The sequence below is a fragment of the Pristiophorus japonicus genome, chromosome 3, assembly GCF_044704955.1.
Source record: "Pristiophorus japonicus isolate sPriJap1 chromosome 3, sPriJap1.hap1, whole genome shotgun sequence".
NCBI lineage: Eukaryota > Metazoa > Chordata > Chondrichthyes > Pristiophoridae > Pristiophorus > Pristiophorus japonicus.
Genome location: NC_091979.1, coordinates 82,087,474 through 82,114,860, shown reverse-complemented (window position 1 = coordinate 82,114,860; position 27,387 = coordinate 82,087,474). Strand labels below are relative to the sequence as shown.

Sequence of the window (27,387 nt, the reverse complement as noted above, 5' to 3'; positions counted from 1 at the left end):
ATTATCTGAATGGTGACAGATTTGGAAAAGGGGAGGTGCAACGAGACCTGGGTGTCATGGTACATCAGTCATTGAAGGTTGGCATGCAGATACAGCAGGCGGTTAAGAAAGCAAATGGCATGTTGGCCTTCATAGCAAGGGGATTTGAGTACAGGGGCAGGGAGGTATTGCTACAGTTGTACAGGGCCTTGGTGAGGCCACACCTGGAGTATTGTGTACAGTTTTGGTCTCCTAACCTGAGGAAGGACATTCTTGCTATTGAGGGAGTGCAGCGAAGGCTCACCAGATTGATTCCCGGGATGGCGGAACTGACATATCAAGAAAGACTGGATCAACTGGGCTTGTATTCACTGGAGTTCAGAAGAATGAGAGGGGATCTCATAGAAACGTTTAAAATTCTGACGGGTTTCGACAGGTTAGATGCAGGAAGAATGTTCCCAATGTTGGGGAAGTCCAGAACCAGGGGTCACAGTCTAAGGATAAGGGGTAAGCCATTTAGGACTGAGATGAGGAGAAACTTCTTCACCCAGAGAGTGGTGAACCTGTGGAATTCTCTACCACAGAAAGTTGTTGAGGCCAATTCACTAAATATATTCAAAAAGGAGTTAGATATAGTCTTTACTACTAGGGGGATCAAGGGATATGGCGAGAAAGCAGGAATGGGGTACTGAGGTTGCATGTTCAGCCATGAACTCATTGAATGGCGGTGCAGGCTCGAAGGGCCGGATGGCCTACTCCTGCACCTATTTTCTATGTTTCTATGTTTCTATGTTTCATTGTCGGGCAGCTGACCTTGATGAAAACTACAAAATATTCTTGCTGTTAGACAATTGCTTAGCACATTCTGATGCTGAACCTCTAGTAAAGGATAATTGTCTATGGAATCTATTTACCTCCCAATGTAACATCATTGGTACAACCAATGGACCAAGGAATTTTGAGATCAATGAAGTGTCTCTACAAAGATGAATTCATGACGAGTTTGCTTAGTGCTGTGAAAAGAGACATGGGAATAATAGCAATCTCAAAAGATTTTTCTGTGAAGTATGCCATATGGGCAGCTGTGGATGTGTGGGATGAGGTAATTAAAAACACCTTGACTAATGCTAGACACAATCTGTGGCCAGCAACTATGTTTAATGAGGATGCCGATGATGCTGATGATGACTTTGAAGCATCATCTGTCTAAAAAGAAAATGATTTCTGAACTTTTAGAATATGCAAAAGGGATGACTTGTGAAGCCGCGCTAGCACTGAATGAAGACGATGTCGCAGAAGTTATAGACATAGACAATGTCGCTCCCGTTGTGCATACAGTAACAGGTGATGAAATTTGAGCATGATTTTGTATCCAAAGGAAAAGGATGTAAACAGTGAGGATGACGATGCTGATGTTGGTAATCAAGTGGAAAAAGTGTCCGTTGACAAAGCTATCAATCTTTGTTAAGAATTAATTAATGCTGTAGAGCAACAAATAATGCAGGTGCATAAAATTTGTGAAAAATTAATCAAAGAAAAGCCCAAATTACTGAAACAATTAAAATTAGCTGATACGTTTAAGAGGATATCGCAGCAGAGTACCAAAGACCTACGGTTACACCAGCAAGTTCCACACATAAAAATCCTATTGCAGGCCCATCTTCAACTGCAGACACCATAGCTGAGCCCTCTACCCCAAGCTCTCCCTCAAGCACAATCTCTAGCCACATGCAATCTGTACCTATTTCTGTACAGCTGACTTAGGAAGTGGATCACAGGAAGAGTATTATTCTGTTTCATACCTGTACTGTACTCTGGTTACCAAATAAAAACCTTTATTTATTCGATTTCATACTTTATGAATACATTCCTTTTCATATTTTATTTCATTATCTCATTCATTGAATTTGGTTTTTGAATGTAAAGATACGCAAGCTTGGCTTGTGCTAAGCCATTTTCTCTATGTCCGAAATCTGGAAAAATCCAAAAACCAGCCAGTCTCGGTCCCGAGGTTGCCGGATTTGAGACGTTGTACCTGTACTTGCCTTGGCAGGAGTGCAACAAAGGTTCACCAGACTGATCCTTGGGATGAGGGTTTTATCCTTTGAGGAAAGATTGAGACGACTCGGGGGCTGAAATTGCCCCTCCCTGCAAGGCCTGTTACTGCCGGAAATTGACGGCCACGCTGTAGAGTGGAATGGCTGCCGTTTTGAAAAACGCCCTCCTGCGGGAACCCCGGTGGTGACCCGCTCCCCCCACTTCCGCCTCGCTGTTGCCGATCCGTCCCAAGTGCATCATTAGAGCGCGCACCGCCGATGTTCCCCCTGAATGCAAAATTCCGCAAGAAAATGTTGCTGCTGCCGCTCAGTGCAACCAACAGCTTTTTCTGTTGGTGCACTGTGCTTGCTTGCAGTGTGTTCAAAATGGCGGTGCAGCCACCATTCAAAGGGAGGGCCGTACTGCTGCGGCCGCCATCTTACTTTTTTTTGTCGGCCGACTACCAGGCCGGCCCGACAGTTATGGCCACGGGTTCAGCCAAGCCGCTACCAGGCAGCCTGGCACCCCCTCTTGGGTGCCAGGCCGCCGGCCCGACCAAAACCCTCCCTGGTGGCCCAGTGGACCTAACTAAAAGAATCGCAGAGCTCGCAGCGGCTCTCCCCTTTAAGTGAAGGGGAGAGATGTGATGATGTGCCAGCGGAATTCGACCGGCACCCAACTCCCGCTCCTCTAGTGTGTGAACTTCCGCTCTCTGCTGCACTTTTGCCCCCATTATGACCAAACTGGTAGCAATGCGGTGGTGGAGGATTTCCTGGAGTGTATTAGGGATGGTTTTCTCGACCAATATGTCGAGACCCAACTAGAGGGCTGGCCATCCTAGACTGGGTGATGTGTAATGAGAAAGAACTAATTAGCAATCTTGATGTGCGAGGCCCCTTGGGGAAGAGTGACTATAATATGGTGGAATTCTTTATTAAGATGGAGTGTGACACAGTTAATTCAGAGACTAGGGTCCTGAACCTAAGGAAAGGTAACTTCAATGGTATGAGATGTGAATTGGCTAATCTAGACTGGCGAATGATACTTAAAGGGTTTACGGTGGATAGGCAATGGCAAACATTTATAGATCACATGGATGAACTTCAACAGTTGTACATCCCTGTCTGGAATAAAAATAAAACAGGGAAGATGATTCAACCTTGGCTAACAAAGAAAATTAAGGATAGTGTTAGATCCAAGGAAGAGGCATATAAATTGGCCAGAAAAAGCAGCAAACCGGAGGACCGGGAGAAATTTAGAATTCAGCAGAGGAGGACAAAGGGTTTAATTAGGAGGGGGAAAATAGAGTAGGAGAGGAAGCTTGCCGGGAACATAAAAACTGACTGCAAAAGCTTCTATAGATATGTGAAGAGAAAAAGATTAGCGAAGACGAACGTAGGTCCCTTGCAGTTGGATTCAGGTTGCGGAGTCTAGAACTAGTGATCACAGTCTCAGAATAAGGGATCGGCCATTTAGGACAGATTTGAGGTGAAATTTCTTCAAAGGGTTGTGAGTCTTTGGAATTCTCTACCTAAGAGGGCTGTGACTGCTCAGTCGGTATATTCAAGACTGAGATCGATAGATTTTTGAATACTAAAGGAATCAAGGGACATGGGGATAATGCGGGAAGGTGGAGTTGAGGTAGAAGATCACCCATGATCATATTGAATTGCGGAGCAGGCTACTCCTGCTCCTAATTCTTATGTTCTTATGCTCTTATTCCTGAATTGCACTTCACTTCGTGTTAGACTTGCACCCGATTGGAAAATCTAGGTGGTTGACTTGGCAGCCACAATGAAGAAAGTTGCAAGACATTTTATTGTAAAGACTTAATGGTATAGAAAATTTAAGCCAGCAGCCTCTACAGCTACTTCTCCACAGGGCCATCAATCCATCCATTCATTCACCCATAGACAGTCCCTCGAAATCGAGGAAGACTTGCTTCCACTTTAAAAGTGAGCCTTCAGGTGATTGTACAGCCATCAATACTTTCATTTCTGCTGCCATCATCTTTAAACTCAATTTCTCCAATATCCTAACCGCCAGCCTCCTTAACTCCACACTACACAAACTCTAACAACAAAATCTGTTAGTCATTCATTTCTTGTCAAGCAGGAAGTCCCGCTCACCGGCTCACATTGATATCCTGTTCCCAGATATGTCTAATTTAAAATCCTTATCCTCTCTTCAAATCCCTCTATAATCTCACTCCACTTTACCTCTACAATCTACAGCCTTCGGTTCCCTCCATGCCTTCTGGTCCTTTGACTCCATCTGTTCCACCCTCATGACAGACCCAACATCTGACTCAGCCGTACTTGCTGGACTGTCTCCAAATATCCCTCTATCTCTCTCTGCCTTTAAGAGTCTCAGGAAATCCATCTCTTCAACCAAGCCTTGTCATCTCTGAACTCCCCTCTGGAAGGCTCAGTGCTCATTCCTCTCTTCCTCTAAAGCATCATGGGATGTGTTTCTACATTAAAGGCGCAAAATAAATACAAGTTGTTGTTGATTGTGCTATACATCTCTGTTCACCCTCTTTTCTATTAATTCCTCTTCATTCAACAACAGCAGCAGAGATGTTAGCTCTGAATTTCCTCAGGGTCCCTCTTCCCACCCCTTACAAAGCAAATATTGTCAGACCCAGGAAAAGCTTGGACCTCAAAAGAATGCCCTCCTACCGCAAACCCGGGTTGGGGGGGGGGGGGGGGGGGGCGGGGGGGGGAAAGAGAGAGTAGGTGGCTGCACTGAAGGTTAAGATCATGGCCTGCAGATTTTCGGGGCTTAAAGGAAATGCAGAATGGCCTTCCAATCATTGCATATCATCATTCACCTACTATGTAAGTTACTACAGAAAATGAGAAACAAGCCGACAATGGATACAGTTCTCTTACAAAAAAGTCCTCGTGTAGCTTGAATCTTCAGAGGGAGCTAAACTCTTATGCAGTAGGACCTCGGTAATGGAGCTTGTAGTAAAAATAAAGGCACACAGCTACTGAATCAGAAATGCTATCAGTGTGCCATCCAGTCGTTAACCCAATGGAAGCTAAAATTGCCATGTTGGGATCAGTTGGACCTTTCTACCTGTGGCTGAAATCTGCTTATTCACATTTAGTTTCTTACCAAAGGAACCCTGCTGATTTTCAGCAAATAAATGGATCTCGAGTGAAACTGGAACTGCCCTAAAATCAGAAACCAAGCTTACTGTGGTTTCATGGTGGCCTTTCTTAGTTCTAAATACATACTGTCCATGTAGAGGTGCATAGTGGAATTTACCCTCCTGCAAAATGGTGTCAGATTAATCCTTTGTCCCTGTCACTCAGAAAACTCCCACGGAGATGACAGTTTTTTCCCCCGGAACAAAAAGCTTCTCCTTAATGACAAAGGGTTAAAACAATATACAAGTCAAGCCATACAGTAATTAAGCTAGTAGAATTTGAACTTACCTGAACAGAGTATGCCCTTGTGCCTAGCACATGAGAAGTCATCACATTCACAGAATGTTCCATAAATCCTTCCAAACTCACTCTCATAGCAGACACACTGGTTGCAGCTGCATTCCCCTCTGCCACTGCAGATCGGCTTTCCCTCTGCTTCACGGCAGAATGTCTGGAATACATTATTTGTTTCTCCATCCTGGCATTCACAATTCGCTCCCAGAAAGCCTGGATCACACTTACAGATCCCACACTCATAGGTTCCATTACCATTGCACTTGAAGCTGTTGGTTTGCATCTCACTTGTACAGTCACAGTTACAAATATAACCAACCGTTATACTCAGTGAATCTTTGAAGCCAACTGGTTTAATGGTGAAGCTATTTCTGGTCTGGGCCTCTGGACAGCTCCTGGCTTCTACAGTGACATCAAAAGACACCTGAATAGAAATAACATTACTAAAGACAGCAATACTATACAAAGGTCAAAGGCACAACAAACTTAACTTCTTTGCATGTAATTATCTCCCTAAATTTTAAAGTTATGTTCTTAGCCAGTGCATCATGAGGAGTACAAAATTTCAATGAATGAGAAAGTTGTGTAGTCCTAAATTGATGGTGGCACATTATCTGCATACATCTTTGCAATATACTTCAAACATATCCTAAACAGAAAAGAGGAGATTTTAACTTTATACACTACCGTTGTTTAAGAAGTAAAATAAACAGTTGTGAGATTTCCACCGGGTGGGTGGGTGGGTGGGTGGGCAGTCAAAATCACCCTCTTACCCACTCACAAGCCAACAGGATCCTGCCAAATATAATTTTTACACAGGCATCTGGACGGGGAGCTGAGCCATCCACTCAAAATCAATGGGGTCTTTCTTTAAATATGTAGGTCAGGATCTGATGATGTCATTGGGCCCTGGCTGCAATTTTAACTCTGGCCTGAGTGGGGAAGTCTCCAAAGAGTTAAACTCATAGTGGTGGATGAAGCTAAAAATTAGCAAGCAGTAACTGTCATTAGGATTAAAACAGCTGGACTTCCAACATTTTTATTTACATTTCAGTGTACATTAGGCCAGTACTTCTGCCCTGGGCATGTGGCTTATATTGACAGTTCTGTCTGATCCTTTAGTCATATGGGTATAATATCTTTACTCATTCTCAATGAAGGGCAGGCAGCATTATTTTGCTAAATTTATAGGCTCAGGACTTTCACAGGACTTTCCAATGTGTACTTTAACATGGCCATTGCTGCCCTTACCCTAGTGTAATTCATTTTAGATTTGGAAAACTGAATACTTGCAATACTTTAATCTAAATCTTGTTCAATTGAATAGTAACAAATCAAATTATACCACAGACACAGCCTTTAGCATCATTAGACTAAATCCATTCTAACATTAATGCAGAATTTGCAGTCAACCATAAAGGAATTTTGATTTGCAGTAATACAGCAAGTCAAGGCTGCATGCTCCAGTTAATAATGCCTTCATTATTTTATTGAATAGCTGTAGGAGGAACTAACAAAGGTCAGAATTTCTGTTATTTACCACCTATTTTCTTGGAATGAACAGGTTTTGGAGTTTTTATTTCTGATACTCTAGGCAGGCTTTGCTCAATCCCTGTCATTGCAATCTACAGCTCCATTTCCAACATCATATTTCCTCTCCATAGTCCTCGAACATGTTGATTCCACCCCCCAAATCCATCTCCAATCAGCTTTCTGTTCCTGGAATAGCCAGAATCAAAGTCACAAAAGGATCCTTTTTGACTGTGACCATAGGGAAAGATCCCTCCTCCATCTTCTCAACCTCTCTGCAGCCTTTGACACAGTCGACCATACCATCCTCCTTCAATACCTCTTCTCCATTGTGGAACTGCTCTCACTTGGTTGAGGACTTACCTCTCCAATTGTAGCCAGAGCATCTACAGCCATGGCTTCTCTTCTCACGCCTGCACTGTTATCTTATGCTGCCTTCTCGTTGTGGTTTACATGCTTCCCCTTGGCAAACACCCGAAGACATGGGGGGCATTTTAACCCCCAAAAACGGGTGGGTTTGGGTCAGGTGGGAAGGATAAATGTAACAAATTTCAAATCAAAACCCAACCCACCTCGAAACCGCCCACTTCTGGTTTTAATGGAGGCGGGACAGGGGAGCGAGCGACCAACATACTCCCAGAAGGTGAATCCCTCATTTATATATTTTAATAATGCTGCGTGCTTTAGACTTTTCCTCTGTTCCAGCAGTATCGCTGGCCGGCCAGGTTTCCCTGGCTTTGGAATGCTTTTCCAGCACTGCTTGTGTGAGCCAGGAAAAGCATGAGTCCTCGGCCCGGCCCACCAAGCAAACCTGTTAGCCTCCCCAGTGATCGCGCCCCCCACCCCCAACAATCTGATGTCCTCTCCGGTCCCTCACGATTTTCTCCACATCTTCCCCAATGTCTCCAGTCCCCCGCTATCTTCTCCCCTCCTCCCCCGATTTCTCCGGCCCCTTCCATGACTTTCTCCCCACCTCCTCCGATCTCTCAGGTCCCCTGCAATTTTCTCTCACCTTGCCCGATCTCTGCACCCCCTTCCGCGATCTTCTCCTCTCCTCCCCTGACCTCTCTGGTTCCCCCCACCCCCCCACCCAAACGATGTCCCCTCCGACCCCCAATCTCTGCCTCTCTCCTCCACGGTTCCTGGCTGAAGCCTGGTGCCGCAGGCCTACTCGTCTGACAACCTCTCAATCTGGCTGGCTGAGGCCAGTAAACAAATTTCAAAAATGGTGACCGGGAACGGTAGTATAGTGGTTATGTTACTGGACTAGTAATCCAAGAGTCGTGGACTAATGATCCAGAGACATAAGTTCAAATCTCACCACAGCAACTGCGGAATTTAAATTCAGTTAATTAAATACTGCTTGTCTGACATCAAGTCCTGGATGAGCTGCAATTTCCTCAATTAAATATTGGGAAGGCCAAAGCCATTGTCTTCAGTCCCTGCCACAAACTCTGTACCCTCACCGTTCATTGCAAATCCCTTATCGACTATTATCTCAAGTTGAACCAGACTGTTCACAACCTCGTCGTATCTTTCTGACCCCGAGCTGAGCTTCTGACCCCATATCCTCTTCGTCACAATGACCGTCTACCTCCACCTTAGTAACTTCATCTCATTCAAAACTCTGCTGCTGTAGGTCATTTGTGATTAAGTGCCGCTTGACAGCACTACTGACAACTCCTTCCATCACTTTTGTGGACAGGACATAGTTAACAGTATAGCTAAAGGCTTGTAAAAATGTAAAGGGTTAATGCAAAGACTGTAATATTTTTGCAAAATTAAGCTATCTTGCTAAACGGGTAATTTTTGCAAAATTAAGCTGTAAACCATGGCCAAACTGATGTCAGACAAGCAGTATTTAATTAACTGAATTTAAATTGCCCAGTTGCTGTGATGACATTTGAACTTGTGTCTTTGGACTACTAGTCCAGTAACATAACGACTATGCTACTGTTCCCAGTCACCATTTTTAAATCTGTTTACTGGCCTCAGCCAGCCAGATTGAGGGGCTGTCGGGCAGGTAGGCCTGAGGCACCAGGCCGCAGCCAGGAATTGTAAAGGAGAGAGGCGTAGATTGGGGGTTGGAGGGGACATCATTTGGTGTTGGGATGGGGGGAACCAAAGAGGTATGGGGAAGAGTGGAGATTGATTAAAGCCGCTACAAAGCCTATGGCTTAGAAATTGAGTACCGTCCCATCTCGCGGTAAACTGGGGCTAAATCAAGCGATCCACTTCCTTCCTGGGGTAGTAGCGGGGCACTCGATTCTTCCCTGAATTAAAGAGAAGGGCCCATGCTGCATATTCTGCATATTAGGAACCCACCTACCTGGACCACCGGGGAGTGGGGGTAACATGCGATCAGCCCGGCTGAGTGCCGGGCTGAGAGATCATAGCACCAACCCCGTGACCAAAGCAGCACCGGAGCAGGAAGTGAAACGAGTGTTTCTTTTCAGCAGCAACCGGCCACCTCCCCTTTAAATTTCACCTGGGTAGCGGCCGGCTGCCGGGTGCGTGTCCCCTGAAACTGTCGCTGTTATCACCCGGCACAGCATCAGGGGGAAAAACCCAATTTAGGTGCCGGAGCGCTAACGTCACGATCTCCGGGTGCAAGAGATCGTGGCGCAATGCCATAGCCCCCCAGGGGGCACTAACAGGAGGCGCAAATGCACCCAATTTCTCACCCTCTGTTGGTGCGAAGCCTATGTCACACTCAAGGTCGAGAGAAACAGAAGGAGACCTAAGGGTATCTTTGTTGAAGATGCTAGACAAGATAAAGAAGTGCCAATAAGTGCCTATGTGCCGATTTGCACCGTGGACAGACATGAGTGAACCTCATTCGTCAAATGATCGGAACTTTGAAGGATAAAAGAGGGATTGCGAACATTCAGCGCAGAAATAGAAGATCCACAAGGGATATCGAATTTGTGTCGGGGGATGTAATGCTGACTACCTACCTAGCTAAAGAAGAAAATGATACCTGCTGCTCTGTCCAGCGAATGAACGGGTAATAACTGTTCAGAACTGTAAATTACCCTCATCATACACAGAAAGGTATTGATCTCTGCTGTGTGTTCGAATAAAAGATTTACTGTAACCAACTATTGTCAAGTCCGACTCCTTAAGAATTCTTACAAATGATAAACGGTGATCTTTTGTTGTATTACACAGTGGAGTCCTAGTTTAAGTTAGAAGGCAGACTACTAAACTGGTAGGGATAACCTAACCTAACTTGCCAGTAATAAAAGGTGCGTCAAAATGCCCAAAAAGGGAAATGTGAAATAATTATTAGAGAAAAAGTTAAGTAAGTTAAGCACTGAGCACACCCAAATGTTGGTGCCGGATTGTCTGACTAGTGAGACGTCATCTTAAGAGGCGGTGAACTATATTAAGGCACAAGTTAGACAGTAAGAAAATTAAGTTAGACAAAGGAAGGAAATTACTCGTCTGCACGGCCCATTTCTGTGCACAGAAAAATGACGAAAGAAAATTAAAGACCTAGAGAGACAAACTGAGCAGTTAAAATAGTCATTAGACAAGGGAAAGCAATGTAAAAATTAGTTAATTGCTATAGTAGAACAACATGTTACAAATGTCAGCCTGTGCGGCGGTGATGGATGTGGCTGAAACAAAAAGACCGTGGAAACAAACCAAATGAGAAAACAAAAACTTAGAGAATTAGGAGATGCCAGGGGAGCATTTTGTGAGGCAATTAAACTTAAATGTAAGTAAAAAAATTTACAAATTACAAGGTAAGTTAGGTAAACAAGCGATTTTTGTCTCGGCAAATAAACTTTGATGCAAGTCCGAGAGACTAGTTTTGGTGCACAACTCTTCAGGACTGCATTGGGATATTGTCAGGGCCCATAGCATTCACTGTGTCCAGTGCACTCAGCTATTTCTTGATGTCACGTGGAGTGAATTGAATGGGCTGAAGACTAGCACCTCCTCAGGAGGAGGCTGAGAAGCATCATCTACTTAGTACTTTTGGCTGAAGATGGTTGCGAACACTGAAGCAATGTCTTCTGCAACACATGTTGGGCTCCACCATCACTGAGGATGGACATGTTCATGGAAACTCCACCTCCCGTTAGTTGGTTAATTGTCTACCCCTTCCAGCCCAACGAACCTACAAGAACTCTGCACATCCCTCACTTTTTTCACACCACCATTGGTTGCCATATCTTCAGCCATGTAGGCCCTACAATCTGCAACTCCTTCCCTAAACCTCTCTGCCTCTCCTTTTTTTAAGACCCTCCTATAACCCACCTCTTTAACCAAGCTTCCAGACACCCCTGCCAATATCTCCTTCTTTGCCTTGGTGTTAATTTTGCGTTTGATCACCCCTCTAATATAGGGCCGTAATAGTAGGGGATTTCAACTAACCTAATATTAACTGGGATAGAATCAACTACCCTAATATTAACTGGGATAGAAAGTTAGAGGGTGCAGAATTCCTAAAATGCATTCAGGAGAACTTTTTTAACCAGTATGTATCAAGCCCAACAAGGGAGGGGGTGGTTCTGGACTAAGTTTTAGGGAATGAAGCTGGGCAGGTGGAAGGGGTTTTAGTGGGAGAGCATCTTGATGTTAGTGATCAAAATTCAGTAGGATTTAGGGTAGTTATGGAAAAGGATAACAATAGACCACGCATTAAAATTCTCAATTGGGGAAAAGCCAATTTTGCTAAGCTGAGATGGGATTTAGCCAAATTGGACTGGAAACAGCTATTTGAAGGTAAATCACTGTCAGAGCAGTAGGAGGCATTCAAGGAGATTCTGAGGGTTCAGAGCAAGTATGCTCCCTTAAAGAAAAAGGGTGGGATGAACAAATCTAGAGCCCTCTGGATGTCAAGGGGGATACAAGTAGGATAAAGAAAAAAAGGGGAGGCTTATGACAGATACCAAGGGCTCATTACTGCAGAAAACCTAGAGGAGTATAGAAAGTGCAAGGCTGAAATTAAAAAGGAAATAAGGAAAGCATAGAAAGAGCATGAAAAAATTGTGGCAAGTAAAATCAAGGAAAACCCAATGATGTTTTATAAATACATTAAGAGCAAGAGGATAACTAAAGAAAGAGTAGGGCCTATTAGAAACCATAAAGGTAATCTGTGTGTGGAGGCAGAAGATGTGGGTATGATTCTGAATGAATACTTTGAGTCTGATTTCACAAAAGAGAGGGGCGATGAAGACATTGCAATCAGAGAGGAGAAGTGTGAAATATTAGATGAAATGAACATAGTGAGGAGGTATTATGGGGTTAGCAACTTTGGAAGTGGATAAATCCCCAGGCCCGGATAAAATGTATCCCAGGCTGTTAAGAGAAGCAAAAGAGGAAATATCAGAGGCTCTGACCATCATTTTCCAAACCTGTCTGGCTACAGGTGTGGTGCCGGAGGACTGGAGGACTGCTAACGTTGCACCTTTGTTTAAAAATGGAGAAAGGGATAGACCGAGTAATTACAAGCCAGTCAGCCTAACCTTGGTGGTGGGAAAACTATTGGAAAAAATTCTGAGGGACAGGATAAATCTTCATTTAGAAAGACACAGGTTAATCAAGGAGAGTCAGCGTGGATTTGTTAAGGGAAGGTCGTGTCTGACTAACTTGACTGAATCTTTTGAGGAGGTAACAATGAGGGTAGTGCATTTGATGTAGTGTATATGGATTTTAGCAGGGCTTTTGATAAAGTCCCATAGGGCAGACTGGTAATGAAAGTAAAAGCCCATGGGATACAAGGCAAAGTGGCCAGTTGGATCCAAAATTGGCTCAGAGGAAGGAGCAGAGTAATGGTTGATGGGTGTTTTTGTGACTGGAAAGCTGTTTCCAGTGGGGTTCCGCAGGGCTTAGTACTAGGTCCCTTGCTTTTTGTGGTTTATATTAATTGTTTAGACTTGAATGTAGCAAGCCAGATAGTTAAGGTGGTTAAGAAGGTATACGGAATGCTTGCCTTTATTTCCCTTAGCAGAAGGGTCAAAACCAAGGGGCTTAGATTTAAAGTAATTGGGAAGAGGTTTAGAGGGGATTTGAGGGGAACGGACCAAGAGCTGGAAAGTGGGATTAGGCTAGATAGCTCTTTGTCGGCCGGCACGAACACGACGGGCCGAAATGGCCTCCTTTCATGCTGTAAATTTCTTAGATTGTATGATATCATCTTATTTTGCGCAATACCAATTTTTGTCTAATTATGTTTCTGTGATGCGTCTCGGGAGGTTTTTCTATGTTAAATGTGCTATAAAAATGCAAATGATTATTGTTGATGTTACTGCTCCTTCTCCATAAATGATGGATTTCCATTAGATATAATCTTGTTTTTTTAACAACATACTGCAACAGGAACAGGAACAATAACATTGCCTCTTTTAGTCTTTGCTACTGTACTGCGAAGCAACAGTGTCCTGTTCGTCATGTGTATCAAGCATACAACTCCAGTACTTCCAAAATAAACACGTGGGGGAGGGGCTCGTTATTATTAAATGTTTTCTTTGTACACTCGTTTACAATTTGACTTAAAAGAGTGAACAAAAACATACACTGGATGTATGAAAGAAGATTGGCAGTCTATATGTTGAATTTGTAGAGAAAATGAAACTACATTGCAGCATTTCTTAATTCACAAGATCTTGAGGGTCAACTGTCATCTCGTCTGCAGACCTGATAAAGGTATAAATGAAGTTTTGTCTGCAAGTGTTTTTTTTAAATTTTAAATTAGAAAATAATTAATGCACTGCTGTGTGCTTATCATGGTTTACCACTGCAGCGATAGATTGTTTTGTATCAAAGCAGATATGGGCACGCACCTCTAGGCTCGTTACAGGGATCTGAATCCTATTCACCAGTAATAACACACGTGAACTCACAGACACTTATTGCATAACAATTTCTCCTCAGCACAGTTTTAAACTGCAATGCTTCCAAAATCAGTAGCATACGAGAATGGTAAACATGGGGCTTCACAGACAATTCATTTATCAGCTCAAATCTCAAATGAAGCAATCCAAGGATGGGGGGGGGGGGGGGGGGGGGGGAGGAGGCAGGGGGTCCCTAATAGGCACATAGGCACATCCCACTCTTATGCCTTGACCTATCCTACAGATTTCCAGACACCTGTTCTATAATTTATTTTCTATGTTTCTATGGGGTACTAAAGTTGCATGTTCAGCCATGAACTCATTGAATGGCGGTGCAGGCTAGAAGGGCCGAATGGCCTACTCCTGCACCTATTTTCTATGTTTCTATATGTTTTGTAGAATCCTAGCTGATCCGCTGCGGTACTGCTCATGTGGTGTTAGGTGTGTAGTATGATTACGTTTAACTGTTAATGTCATGGACCAGGTTAAGATCAATGCTCTAAATTAGCAAATTCTGGTCATCGTAGCTACTTGTAAACTGCTGAGATAAAATAGAAAATGCTAGGGTTCCCGACCCCTGGGAAATCTGTGCAGCAGCGGTTAATTTTAAATCTGGCTCCAAATTGCATTGTGGGAGACCTATTTTAAATATGCTAATGAAGTGGCCCACCCCTGTACAGCAGCAGGACACTCGAACTCCATGAAATCTGGGTCACATTTCGCGCATTTGACTGTTTAAACCCTCCCCCCCCCCCCACCCCGTGACCCTCTCCCACCCAAGGCCTATTGTTCAGGTCGTTGACCATTCATCAGAACTGGAACATGTTAGAGATGAACAGCTTTTAAGCAAGTGCACACTTGTTTCTCATCTTTTATCCATTTCTGTCCTGAAGGCCTTTTTTTGGGCTAGTGTGCAGTTCCATAATTAACTGTCAAAGCGATTATTCTCTATATGTGAGCTGAAGCAATGTATGTCAGCAAGTCATTAGACTGCGGAAAGCAGCATAGCAGAGCCCAATTTTGTTCTCACCCACCATTCACACATATACATTCCCAGCAGGGGGTCACTGAACAGCAATCAAGAGCAGGAAACAATGCTGATTTTTCCCAACGTGGGTCACTGAAGCCAATTGTACGTCCCAACTACAATTGACCAGCTAACACAGCATAAACTGGGGATCAAACCTGTCACCTTCCTGTGCCATTTTTAGATATTTTAGACTTCCTTTAAATAGCAACTAGGATTTGTAAACTAGTATGGATCCATGCTTCTTCTTACTTTAAGCAGTAGACAGGGCTGATTCGTTCAGATCAAATGAATTCACATTTTTAGCAAATGAATTAAACATAGAAACATAGAAACATAGAAAATAGGTGCAGGAGCAGGCCATTCAGCCCTTCTAGCCTGCACCGCCATTCAATGAGTTCATGGCTGAACATGAAACTTCAGTACCCCCTTCCTGCTTTCTCGCCATAACCCTTGATCCCCCGAGTAGTAAGGACTTCATCTAACTCCCTTTTGAATATATTTAGTGAATTGGCCTCAACTACTTTCTGTGGTAGAGAATTCCACAGGTTCACCACTCTCTGGGTGAAGAAGTTTCTCCTCATCTCGGTCCTAAATGGCTTACCCCTTATCCTCAGACTGTGACCCCTGGTTCTGGACTTCCCCAACATTGGGAACATTCTTTCTGCATCTAATCTGTCTAAACCCGTCAGAATTTTAAACGTTTCTATGAGGTCCCCTCTCATTCTTCTGAACTCCAGTGAATACAAGCCCAATTGATCCAATCTTTCTTGATAGGTCAGTCCCGCCATCCCGGGAATCAGTCTGGTGAACCTTCGCTGCACTCCCTCAATAGCAAGAATGTCCTTCCTCAAGTTAGGAGACCAAAACTGTACACAATACTCCAGGTGTGGCCTCACCAAGGCCCTGTACAACTGTAGCAACACCTCCCTGCCCCTGTATTCAAATCCCCTCGCTATGAAGGCCAACATGCCATTTGCTTTCTTAACCGCCTGCTGTACCTGCATGCCAACCTTCAATGACTGATGTACCATGACACCCAGGTCTCGTTGCACCTTCCCTTTTCCTAATCTGTCACCATTCAGATAATAGTCTGTCTCTCTGTTTTTACCACCAAAGTGGATAACCTCACATTTATCCACATTATACTTCATCTGCCATGCATTTGCCCACTCACCTAACCTATCCAAGTCACTCTGCAGCCTAATAGCATCCTCCTCGCAGCTCACACTGCCACCCAACTTAGTATCATCCGCAAATTTGGAGATACTGCATTTAATCCCCTCGTCTAAATCATTAATGTACAATGTAAACAGCTGGGGCCCCAGCACAGAACCTTGCGGCACTCCACTAGTCACTGCCTGCCATTCTGAAAAGTACCCGTTTACTCCTACTCTTTGCTTCCTGTCTGACAACCAGTTCTCAATCCACGTCAGCACACTACCCCCAATCCCATGTGCTTTAACTTTGCACATTAATCTCTTGTGTGGGACCTTGTCGAAAGCCTTCTGAAAGTCCAAATATACCACATCAACTGGTTCTCCTTTGTCCACTTTACTGGAAACATCCTCAAAAAATTCCAGAAGATTTGTCAAGCATGATTTCCCTTTCACAAATCCATGCTGACTTGGACCTATCATGTCACCATTTTCCAGATGCACTGCTATGACATCCTTAATAATTGATTCCATCATTTTACCCACTACTGAGGTCAGGCTGACCGGTCTATAATTCCCTGTTTTCTCTCTCCCTCCTTTTTTAAAAAGTGGGGTTACATTGGCTACCCTCCACTCCATAGGAACTGATCCAGAGTCAATGGAATGTTGGAAAATGACTGTCAATGCATCCGCTATTTCCAAGGCCACCTCCTTAAGTACTCTAGGATGCAGTCCATCAGGCCCTGGGGATTTATCGGCCTTCAATCCCATCAATTTCCCCAACACAATTTCCCGACTAATAAAGATTTCCCTCAGTTCCTCTTCCTTACTAGACCCTCTGACCCCTTTTATATCCGGAAGGTTGTTTGTATCCTCCTTAGTGAATACCGAACCAAAGTACTTGTTCAATTGATCCGCCATTTCTTTGTTCCCCGTTATGACTTCCCCTGATTCTGACTGCAGGGGACCTACGTTTGTCTTCACCAACCTTTTTCTCTTTACATACCTATAGAAACTTTTGCAATCCGCCTTAATGTTCCCTGCAAGCTTCTTCTCGTACTCCATTTTCCCTGTCCTAATCAAACCCTTTGTCCTCCTCTGCTGAGTTCTAAATTTCTCCCAGTCCCCAGGTTCGCTGCTATTTCTGGCCAATTTGTATGCCACTTCCTTGGCTTTAATACTATCCCTGATTTCCCTAGATAGCCACGGTTGAGCCACCTTCCCCTTTTTATTTTTACGCCAGACAGGAATGTACAATTGTTGTACTTCATCCATGCGGTCTCTAAATGTCTGCCATTGCCCATCCACAGTCAACCCCCTAAGTATCATTCGCCAATCTATCCTAGCCAATTCACGCCTCATACCTTCAAAGTTACCCTTCTTTAAGTTCTGGACCATGGTCTCTGAAATTACTGTTTCATTCTCCATCCTAATGCAGAATTCCACCATATCATGGTCACTCTTCCCCAAGGGGCCTCGCACAATGAGATTGCTAATTAATCCTCTCTCATTACACAACACCCAGTCTAAGATGGCCTCCCCCCTAGTTGGTTCCTCAACATATTGGTCTAGAAAACCATCTCTTATGCACTCCAGGAAATCCTCCTCCACCGTATTGCTTCCAGTTTGGCTAGCCCAATCTATGTGCATATTAAAGTCACCCATTATAACTGCTGCACCTTTATTGCATGCACCCCTAATTTCCTGTTTGATGCCCTCCCCAACATCCCTATTACTGTTTGGAGGTCTGTACACAACTCCTACTAACGTTTTTTGCCCTTTGGTGTTCTGCAGCTCGACCCATATAGATTCCACATCATCCAAGCTAATGTCTTTCCTAACTATTGCATTAATCTCCTCTTTAACCAGCAATGCTACCCCACCTCCTTTTCCTTTTATTCTATCCTTCCTGAATGTTGAATACCCCTGAATGTTGAGTTCCCAGCCCTGATCATCCTGGAGCCACGTCTCCGTAATCCCAATCACATCATATTTGTTAACATCTATTTGCACAATTAATTCATCCACCTTATTGCGGATACTCCTTGCATTAAGACACAAAGCCTTCAGGCTTGTTTTATTAACACCCTTTGTCCTTTTAGAATTTTGCTGTACAGTGGCCCTTTTTGTTCTTTGCCTTGGGTTTCTCTGCCCTACACTTTTCCTCATCTCCTTTCTGTCTTTTGCTTTTGGCTCCTTTTTGTTTCCCTCTGTCTCCCTGCATTGGTTCCCATCCCCCTGCCATATTAGTTTAAATCCTCCCCAACAGCACTAGCAAACACTCCCCCTATATATATTGTGCATAACTCCCCGTAAGCTGTCTTTCATAACACTCCTAACACTTCTAAAGCTCCCATCTTCTGGAATCAACAGAAGGAAACCGCACATGCTCACCCGACAAAAAGAAAAAAGAAACAAGAGTTGCAAGTGGCACCTACTGCTCAGATTTATGAAGTGGTCTTCAAGGTGAATGAGTTTCACAAGCTTACTAAAGGTTATTTCTGTCACACATCAGTACCCTGAGAAGTATTCATGCAGTCTGCTAAAGCAAACCTAGGATTATTCACACCATTAACCATGAGAACGATGGTAAATATGAAATCCACTTAAATTTTCAACTCCATTTGAATGCAATCTATTCCTCTTAATTTTGTTACTTAATTTGAATTATCTGTTTACTTGAATTGAAATTGTGCAAAAATACCTCCTGCACTGTTTTATTAAAACCATTTAATCTGATCTACTGGATAATTCAATTTTATTTTTAGCAAAAATAACAAGTAGATTTAATGCACATGCTTGCAATGGTTCTGTAGACTACACTCACTGCACTTTACAACATGCAGCACCAACACACAGAGGTAGCTGATGGAGCCATCCTTTTTTGGAAACATTACTTTTTTTTGGCAGGGGGACAATGTTGAGATCACATGCTTACATCAGTTCTCTAATTTAAAAAATGTGTATTTAAATAGAGGCTGTGTAAATTCACAATATTCTTTAACTAATTACTTAATGACAAAACATCATAACACTCTTATCCATCACACTAAGTAAAACTCGACCACTTACTGTGTCTCCAATTTTAAGGTCACCGCACTTTCTAACTCCAGGGCGTGAAACACCATCCTGACACGTGGCTGTCAAGAAAAGATTGATGTCGTCTGGCTGCTCCCATACTGTCAACTCAACCTTAGACCGAATACTCTAGATGAAGACAAATACACATTCTTTAATATGATCAGAACAAAAAAAATTATATTTACATTCCATGTTATAAGTATATTAATCTCTGTTTAATCAACAAGACTGTAACTGATTATCACATTATAAAAAATTGCCTTTATAAACCAAACACCCAAATTACGGTTGGCAATTTTAGGGCTGGGGCCATTTATGGAGTAGGCGTACCTACACTGGCCACGAGGTGGACGAGTCTTGATGAAAATTGTGAAGCTAGCTCCACCACACACCTCCAGTTGCAAAAGGCTTTCAGCACCCGGAAACTGGGTGCTGAGAAGTAAGGCCAGCAATTACATTCCATAGGATTACATAGGATATACGGCAGAGAAACAGGCCATTCAGCCCAACCAGTCCATGTCGGTGTTGATGCTCCACTCAAGCCTCCTCCCGTCTTTCCTCATCTAAATCTATCCGCATAACCCTCTTCTCCCTCATATGCTTGTCTAGCCTCCTCTTAAATGCCTTGGGAGCCTATTATCAGCAAGGTCGGACATTGACGACAAGGTTCTACACCGTCTCCAGTACGTCAGCGTAGCCTTCGGCCGCCTGAGGAAGAGAGTTTTCAAAGGTCAAGCCCTCAAAACTGGCACCAAGCTCATGGTCTACAGGGTTGTAGTGATACCCGCCCTCCTGTATGGCTCAGAGACGTGGACCATATACAGCAGACGCCTCAAATCGCTGGAGAAATACCACCAACGATGTCTCCGCAAGATCCTGCAAATCTACGGGAAGGACAGACACACCAACGTCAGCGTTCTCGATCAGGCCAACATCCCCAGCATCAAAGCACTGACCACACTCGACCAGCTCCGTTGGGCGGGCCACATTGTTCGCATACCTGACACAAGCCTCCCAAAGCAAGCGCTCTACTTGGAACTCCTACACGGCAAGCAAGCCCCAGGTGGGCCGAGGAAACGTTTCAAGGACATCTTCAAAGCCTCCTTGATAAAATACAACGTTCCCGACACCTGGGAGCTCATGGCCAAAGACTGCCCTAAGTGGAGGAAGAGCATCCGGGAGGGCACTGAGCACCTCGAATCTCATCACCGAGAGCATGCAGAAAGCAAGCGCAGGCAGCGGAAGGAACGTATGACAAACCAGACTCCCCATCCACCCTTTCATTCAACGACTGTCTGTCCCACCTGTGAAAAAGACTGTAATTCCCATATTGGACTGTTCATTCACCTGAGAACTCACTTTTAGAGTGGAAGCAAGTCTTCCTCGATTTCGAGGGACTGCCGATGCTAAATGCATCTATACTATTCGCTTCAACCACTCCCTGTGGTAGTAAGTTCCACATTCTCACCACTCTTGGGGTAAAGAATTTTCACAATTGACAGTACATATCAATGTAGGAAAAATAAAGAAATTAAGGAAATATGCAAAGGTAAAAAGCCTTTACATAAAAAATAGGAACAGGAGTGGGTCATTTGGCCCCTTGAGGCTGGTCCGCCATTCAATAAGATCATGGCTGATCTGATCATGGACTCAGCTCCACTTCCCTGCCCGCTCCCCATAATCCTTTACTCCCTTATCGCTCAAAAATCTGTCTATCTCCGCCTTAAATATATTCAATGACCCAGCCTCCACAGCTCTCTGAGGCAGCGAATTCCACAGATTTACAACCCTCAGAGAAGAAATTTCTCCTAATCTCAGTTTTAAATGGGCGGCCCCTTATTCTAAGACTATGTCCTCTAGTTTTTGTTTCCCCTATGAGTGGAAATATTCTTCCTGCATCCACCTTGTTGAGCCCCCTCATTATCTTATAAGTTTCAAGAAGATCACCTCTCATTCTTCTGAACTCCAATGTGTATAGGCCCAACCTACTCAACCTATCCTCATAAGTCAACCCCCTCATCTCTGGAATCAACCTAGTGAACTTTCTCTGAACAGCCTGCAATGCAAGTATATCCTTCCTTAAAAACGGAGATCAAAACTGTACGCAGTACTCCAGGTGTGGCCTCACCAATACCCTGTACAGTTTAGGCAGGACTTCTCTGCTTTTATACTCTATCCCCCTTGCAATAAAGACCAACATTTAATTTGCCTTCCTGGTAACTTGCTGTACCTGCATACTAACTTTTTGTGTTTCTTGCACAAGGACCCCCACGTCTCTCTGTACTGCAGCATTTGCAATTTTTCTCCATTTAAATTATAATTTGCTTTTCTACTATTTCTGCCAAAGTGGATAACCTCATATTTTCCCACATTACACTCCATCTGCCAAATTTCTGCCCACTCACTATATCCCTTTGCAGATTTTTTATGTCTTCCTCACAATTTGCTTTCTCACCCATCTTTGTATCAGCAGCAAACTTGGCTACATTACACTCGGTCCCTTCATCCAAGTCATTAATATAGATTGTAAATAGTTGAGGATCCAGCACCGATCCCTGTGGCACCAACTGGAAAATGATACATTTATGCCGACTCCCTGTTTTCTGTTAGTTAACTATTCCTCTATTCATACTAATATATTACCCCCAATCCTGTGAGCTTTTATCTTGACCAGGAACTTCTTATGTGGCACCTTATCGAATGCCTTCTGGAAATCCAAATACACCACATCCACTGGTTCCCCCTTATCCAACCTGCTCGTTACATCCTCAAAGAACTCCAGCAAATTTGTCAAACATGATTTCCCTTTCATAAAACCATGCTGACTCTGTTTGATTGAATCATGCTTTTCCAAATGTCCCGCTACTGCTCCCTTAATAATGGACTCCAGCATTTTCCCAAAGACAGATGTTAGGCTAACTGGTCGATAGTTTCCTGCTTTTTGTCTGCCTCCTTTTTTAAATAGGGGTGTTACATTTGCGGTTTTCCAATCTGCTGGGACCGCTTCAGAATCCAGGAAATTTTGGTAGATTACAACCAATGCATCCACTATCTCTGCAGCCACTTCTTTTAAGATAAATTAATGTAGGAAGCAAAATGCAACTAAATATCTATGTGCTACCAAAATAAATACAGTTTTTCAATACCCTTTCACAAGGGAAAGGTGGCTTTTATAATCCAACAAAAACTGGCCTGACTACTGATTTTTGGCACATGGAACTTCGGGAGGTAGAGCTTGTCCAAACAACATGGATTTCAGCACTGGACCTCATCAACGTAACTCTTCCTTCACAAAGCGACTGATGTCAGTTGGCAACACAGCTGCCCTTTGACCCATATTTTCCCCCCTGCGATAAATGGCGGTGCGCATGATTGTAACTGGTGCTCATGCGTAACCAAAGTCCTGACACATGCTCACCCATAAGCCCTGCACCTCAACCATAGCTTCACAATTTCAGAATTTTGCTACACAAACATCTTGGGTGTTGCTACAACTACCCGATGGAGCTGAATCCCAGTATCAGTCAGCATCCCAGTAGAGTAAGCAGAAAATGGGAGGGCAAGGGGAGGAAACGTGCTGAGATGTCCATCCAACAATATACTGCAACAATACAGGCATAAATGGAAGGAAATGGAGCAAAAACGTAACCAGCATTCAGTTAGAAAATCAAAACACACATTCCATTTAACCACTGGCATTAGATCATTTCTGTAGCTAGTTTACTTCAGGTTCAATATAAAATGTCATTAAATTGTATCCAAAAGCAAGATTTAAAAGGTGGTTAAAATACATAACGGCCCTGAAATTCTGGCCTCCTCGGGTCCGTATAGAGTGTGTACAGATCCGGGAAGGCATCGCAAAAGCCGATTTTCGGCGTGTAATGCTCATGCGCTGAAAACCGGCTTCTCTGATCTATCAAGCTGTGGCTAAACAGATTGCACACATTTCAGCAGCAAGGACATTCGCATGGGCAAGATTGCGGTATTTGCCCATCTCTTGCCCAGTGAATGTCCTTAAAACTCTTGCACCTGGTAAAAGCAGGTGCACAGCCTACTTTTACCAGCGTAAGAGTTTTAAAACATATAAAAATAAAATGTAAAAATACTTTATGTTCTAAACCCTGCCCACTAAGGTAAGTTTATTTTAAACCATAATTACAAAATTTTTTTTAAAAATCGGAAAAAGATATTTTTTTTGTAACTTTAATTTTAATTGAAATATGTGGGGTGTTTTTTATTTTTTGCGTGTGTTTTGGTGTGTTTAGGTGTTGGGGATTGGTTTCTCATTCATAATAATGAGAACTCCTACTTATGGAGTTCCCATTATTATGAATGAGAAAATACTTTACCTTGATTTATTGCCCAGGCCCACATGACTCCAGCTCCAGCTCTATATCCGTTCAGACATGCACGCGCTCTGATGCGCATGTTTCTTAAGCCTAAAACCTCAAACGCTGGTGGGCGCCCAAGCTAAAGGTAAGTACGCATCTTTTCTCTTGTTTTCAGGCGAACGGCTGCGGGATGCCTCCGACTGGGATTTCAGGGCCAATATGTACAATTCAGATGAGAAAGGATTTAGAGACTAAAAGATTGCATGTGAAAAGTTTCACTTTATACAAAGATTCATTAGAATATCAGTATATCCTGCACAAAATAAATTCAATCTAGACATAATCGCTGGTCAAAATATCTCATTAACTTGAGTAGTTTCAGAATGTACACTACCTATTTGTTAAAGCATTTAAACAAACAAGTTATATGTATTCTCAATATCATGAACCACAACAATTGTACATTCCTGTCTGGCGTAAAATTAAAAAAGGGAAGGTGGCTCAACCGTGGCTATCAAGGGAAATCAGGGATAGTATTAAAGCCAAGGAACTGGCATACAAATTGGCCAGAAATAGCAGCGAACCCGGGGACTGGGAGAAATTTAGAACTCAGCAGAGGAGGACAAAGGGTTTAATTAGGGCAGGGAAAATGGAGTACGAGAAGAAGCTTGCAGGGAACATTAAGACGGATTGCAAAAGTTTCTATAGATATGTAAAGAGAAAAAGGTTAGTAAAGACAAACGTAGGTTCCCTGCAGTCAGAATCAGGGGAAGTCATAACGGGGAACAAAGAAATGGCGGACCAACTGAACAAGTACTTTGGTTCGGTATTCACTAAGGAGGACACTAACAACATTCTGGATATAAAAGGGGTCAGAGGGTCTAGTAAGGAGGAGGAACTGAGGGAAATCCTTATTAGTCGGGAAATTGTGTTGGGGAAATTGATGGGATTGAAGGCCGATAAATCCCCAGGGCCTGATGGACTGCATCCCAGAGTACTTAAGGAGGTGGCCTTGGAAATAGCGGATGCATTGACAGTCATTTTCCAATATTCCATTGACTCTGGATCAGTTCCTATGGAGTGGAGGGTAGCCAATGTAACCCCACTTTTTAAAAAAGGAGGGAGAGAAAACAGGGAATTATAGACCGGTCAGCCTGACATCGGTAGTGGGTAAAATGATGGAATCAATTATTAAGGATGTCATAGCAGTGCATTTGGAAAGAGGTGACATGATAGGTCCAAGTCAGCATGGATTTGTGAAAGGGAAATCATGCTTGACAAATCTTCTGGAATTTTTTGAGGATGTTTCCAGTAGAGTGGACAAGGGAGAACCAGTTGATGTGGTGTACTTCGACTTTCAGAAGGCTTTCGACAAGATCCCACACAAGAGATTAATGTGCAAAGTTAAAGCACATGGGATTGGGGGTAGTGTGCTGACATAGATTGAGAACTGGTTGTCAGACAGGAAGCAAAGAGTAGGAGTAAATGGGGACTTTTCAGAATGGCAGGCAGTGAGACTAGTGGGGTACCGCAAGGTTCTGTGCTGGGGCCCCAGCTGTTTACACTGTACATTAATGATATAGACGAGGGGATTAAATGTAGTATCTCCAAATGTGCGGATGACACTAAGTTGGGTGGCAGTGTGAGCTGCGAGGAGGATGCTATGAGGCTGCAGAGCGACTTGGATAGGTTAGGTGAGTGGGCAAATGCATGGCAGATGAAGTATAATGTGGATAAATGTGAGGTTATCCACTTTGGTGGTAAAAACAGAGAGACAGACTATTATCTGAATGGTGACAGATTAGGAAAAGGGCAGGTGCAAAGAGACCTGGGTGTCATGGTACATCAGTCATTGAAGGTTGGCATGCAGGTACAGCAGGCGGTTAAGAAAGCAAATGGCATGTTGGCCTTCATAGCGAGGGGATTTGAATACAGGGGCAGGGAGGTGTTGCTACAGTTGTACAGGGCCTTGGTGAGGCCACACCTGGAGTATTGTGTACAGTTTTGGTCTCCTAACCTGAGGAAGGACATTTTGCTATTGAGGGAGTGCAGCGAAGGTTCACCAGACTGATTCCCGGGATGGCGGGACTGACCTATCAAGAAAGACTGGATCAACTGGGCTTGTATTCACTTGAGTTCAGAAGAATGAGAGGGGACCTCATAGAAACGTTTAAAATTCTGACGGGGTTAGACAGGTTAGATGCAGGAAGAATGTTCCCAATGTTGGGGAAGTCCAGAACCAGGGAACACAGTCTAGGATAAGGGGTAAGCCATTTAGGACCGAGATGAGGAGAAACTTCTTCACCCAGAGAGTGGTGAACCTGTGGAATTCTCTACCACAGAAAGTTGTTGAGGCCAATTCACTGCATATATTCAAAAAGGAGTTAGATGAAGTCCTTATTACTAGGGGGATCAAGGGGTATGGCGAAAAAGCAGGAATGGGGTACTGAAGTTGCATGTTCAGCCATGAACTCATTGAATGGCGGTGCAGGCTAGAAGGGAAGAATGGCCTACTCCTGCACCTATTTTCTGTGTTTCTATGTTTTCTATAACAACAACAACTTGTATTTATATAGCACCTTTAACGTAGTGAAATGTTACAGGAATATTATGAGATAGAAAATAATTTGGCATCACTCCACAACTCATTAATAATTTGCACATCCTAAACCCAAAGTATAAAAATGATTTGAGGCATCTCTACCCTTCACTGCAACAATATCCCTCAATATATTTCCAAGTGGGCCTCATATCATGTTCCCCTGGTTAGCCTGAAGCTTTCACAGAATTAAATTGCAAAAACAATCTGGATAAACTCTTTTCAGCCAAGAATTTTTCATGTGCCATTTGCTCAATATACAAATAAAATCAACTGAAGTCTTAAGTCTAGAAATTCCATCCCCAGGAGATGGAATTCCAGCAGATTTATGGAGGAAGGATTGGAATTTGGGATGGAATCCAGATCTGCTGGGTTTCCACTGAAACCCATTTAAACTGAACAGGAAACCCTGATCAGGAGGTGGCCAAATCTTCTGCCTGCCACCTCTCCCCCACACCCCAGCAGCACTTTCAGTTATCCTGCAAATCCTGCCAGATGCACCTGATAGGCACAACAGAACACAAGTCTGCTGAGAGCCCTAACAATGACAAATACAAAGTTGATTCCCATTCCATACTGGGCTTTCCATCTCTATTAAAATTAAATGGAGCAAAATTGCCCCTTTTTGCGACGCCCATTAGCACCTCCGGGGGTCGCTAGTGGGACACAAAACACTTTTCGCCTGGGGCAGGGGACGTTACCAGCTTCGGGGAGTTTGCGGAGGCGCTGTCAAGGCAGCGGCGCGCCCCCCCGTGCCATCAGCGATTATGTCATCACCGTGCGCAGCGACCCCTCAGCGCTGCATGCTGACCCCTTTCCACCCCGTGGGGGATATCACCCTGCAGCCCGCGAGGTCGTGCAGCTGACAGACATCTGCTGCTGGGCCGGAAGTTAAAAGGGAGGGCGTTAGCACCCCGGGCCGCCATCCTTGTCGTTTTGCCGACTCTCGAGTCGGCTTCAATACTTGCTCATGAGCATGGTCCGGGATGCCATCGTGCAGCCCGCCGCTCTGTTTTGTGTGCCGGACTACAGCCTTGGTACCACGCTGTCCTGGTTATCCAGTGGTGGCCATCAGAGGCCTTGCAGAGTACACAACGGCCCTCCCCTTTAAGCAAATGCAAGGGGAGTTGAAGCGTGTCAGCGCTATGCCATGCAAGGTACTTCACCTCATGTGATGATTACAAAATCTACCTTAAAGAACAATCCTAGTGCACTCGGTTTCTCAGCAGAGTGGAAAACCTAGCCTGATTTTAACATCAACCACTGAACTATCAGTGGTTAACCTATATGCTTTTCTGAGCAGAGGTTTACAATTAAATAAATACTGCTGTTTCCTTAAAAAAGAC

General features: G+C 43.8%; 1 protein-coding gene across 1 annotated transcript in view; it reads right to left on the bottom strand.

The window, feature by feature from the left end:
* The window catches only part of itgb5 (integrin, beta 5), a 188,928-nt gene that overhangs the window by 94,904 nt on the left and 66,637 nt on the right, over positions 1-27,387 (bottom strand). Inside the window, exons 9-10 of the mRNA XM_070875500.1 lie at positions 19,103-19,237; positions 5,463-5,892 (exon numbers count right to left, since the gene is read on the bottom strand). Of these exons, the coding sequence (XP_070731601.1) occupies positions 5,463-5,892; positions 19,103-19,237 (565 nt within the window). The remainder of the gene's footprint in view (positions 1-5,462; positions 5,893-19,102; positions 19,238-27,387) is intronic.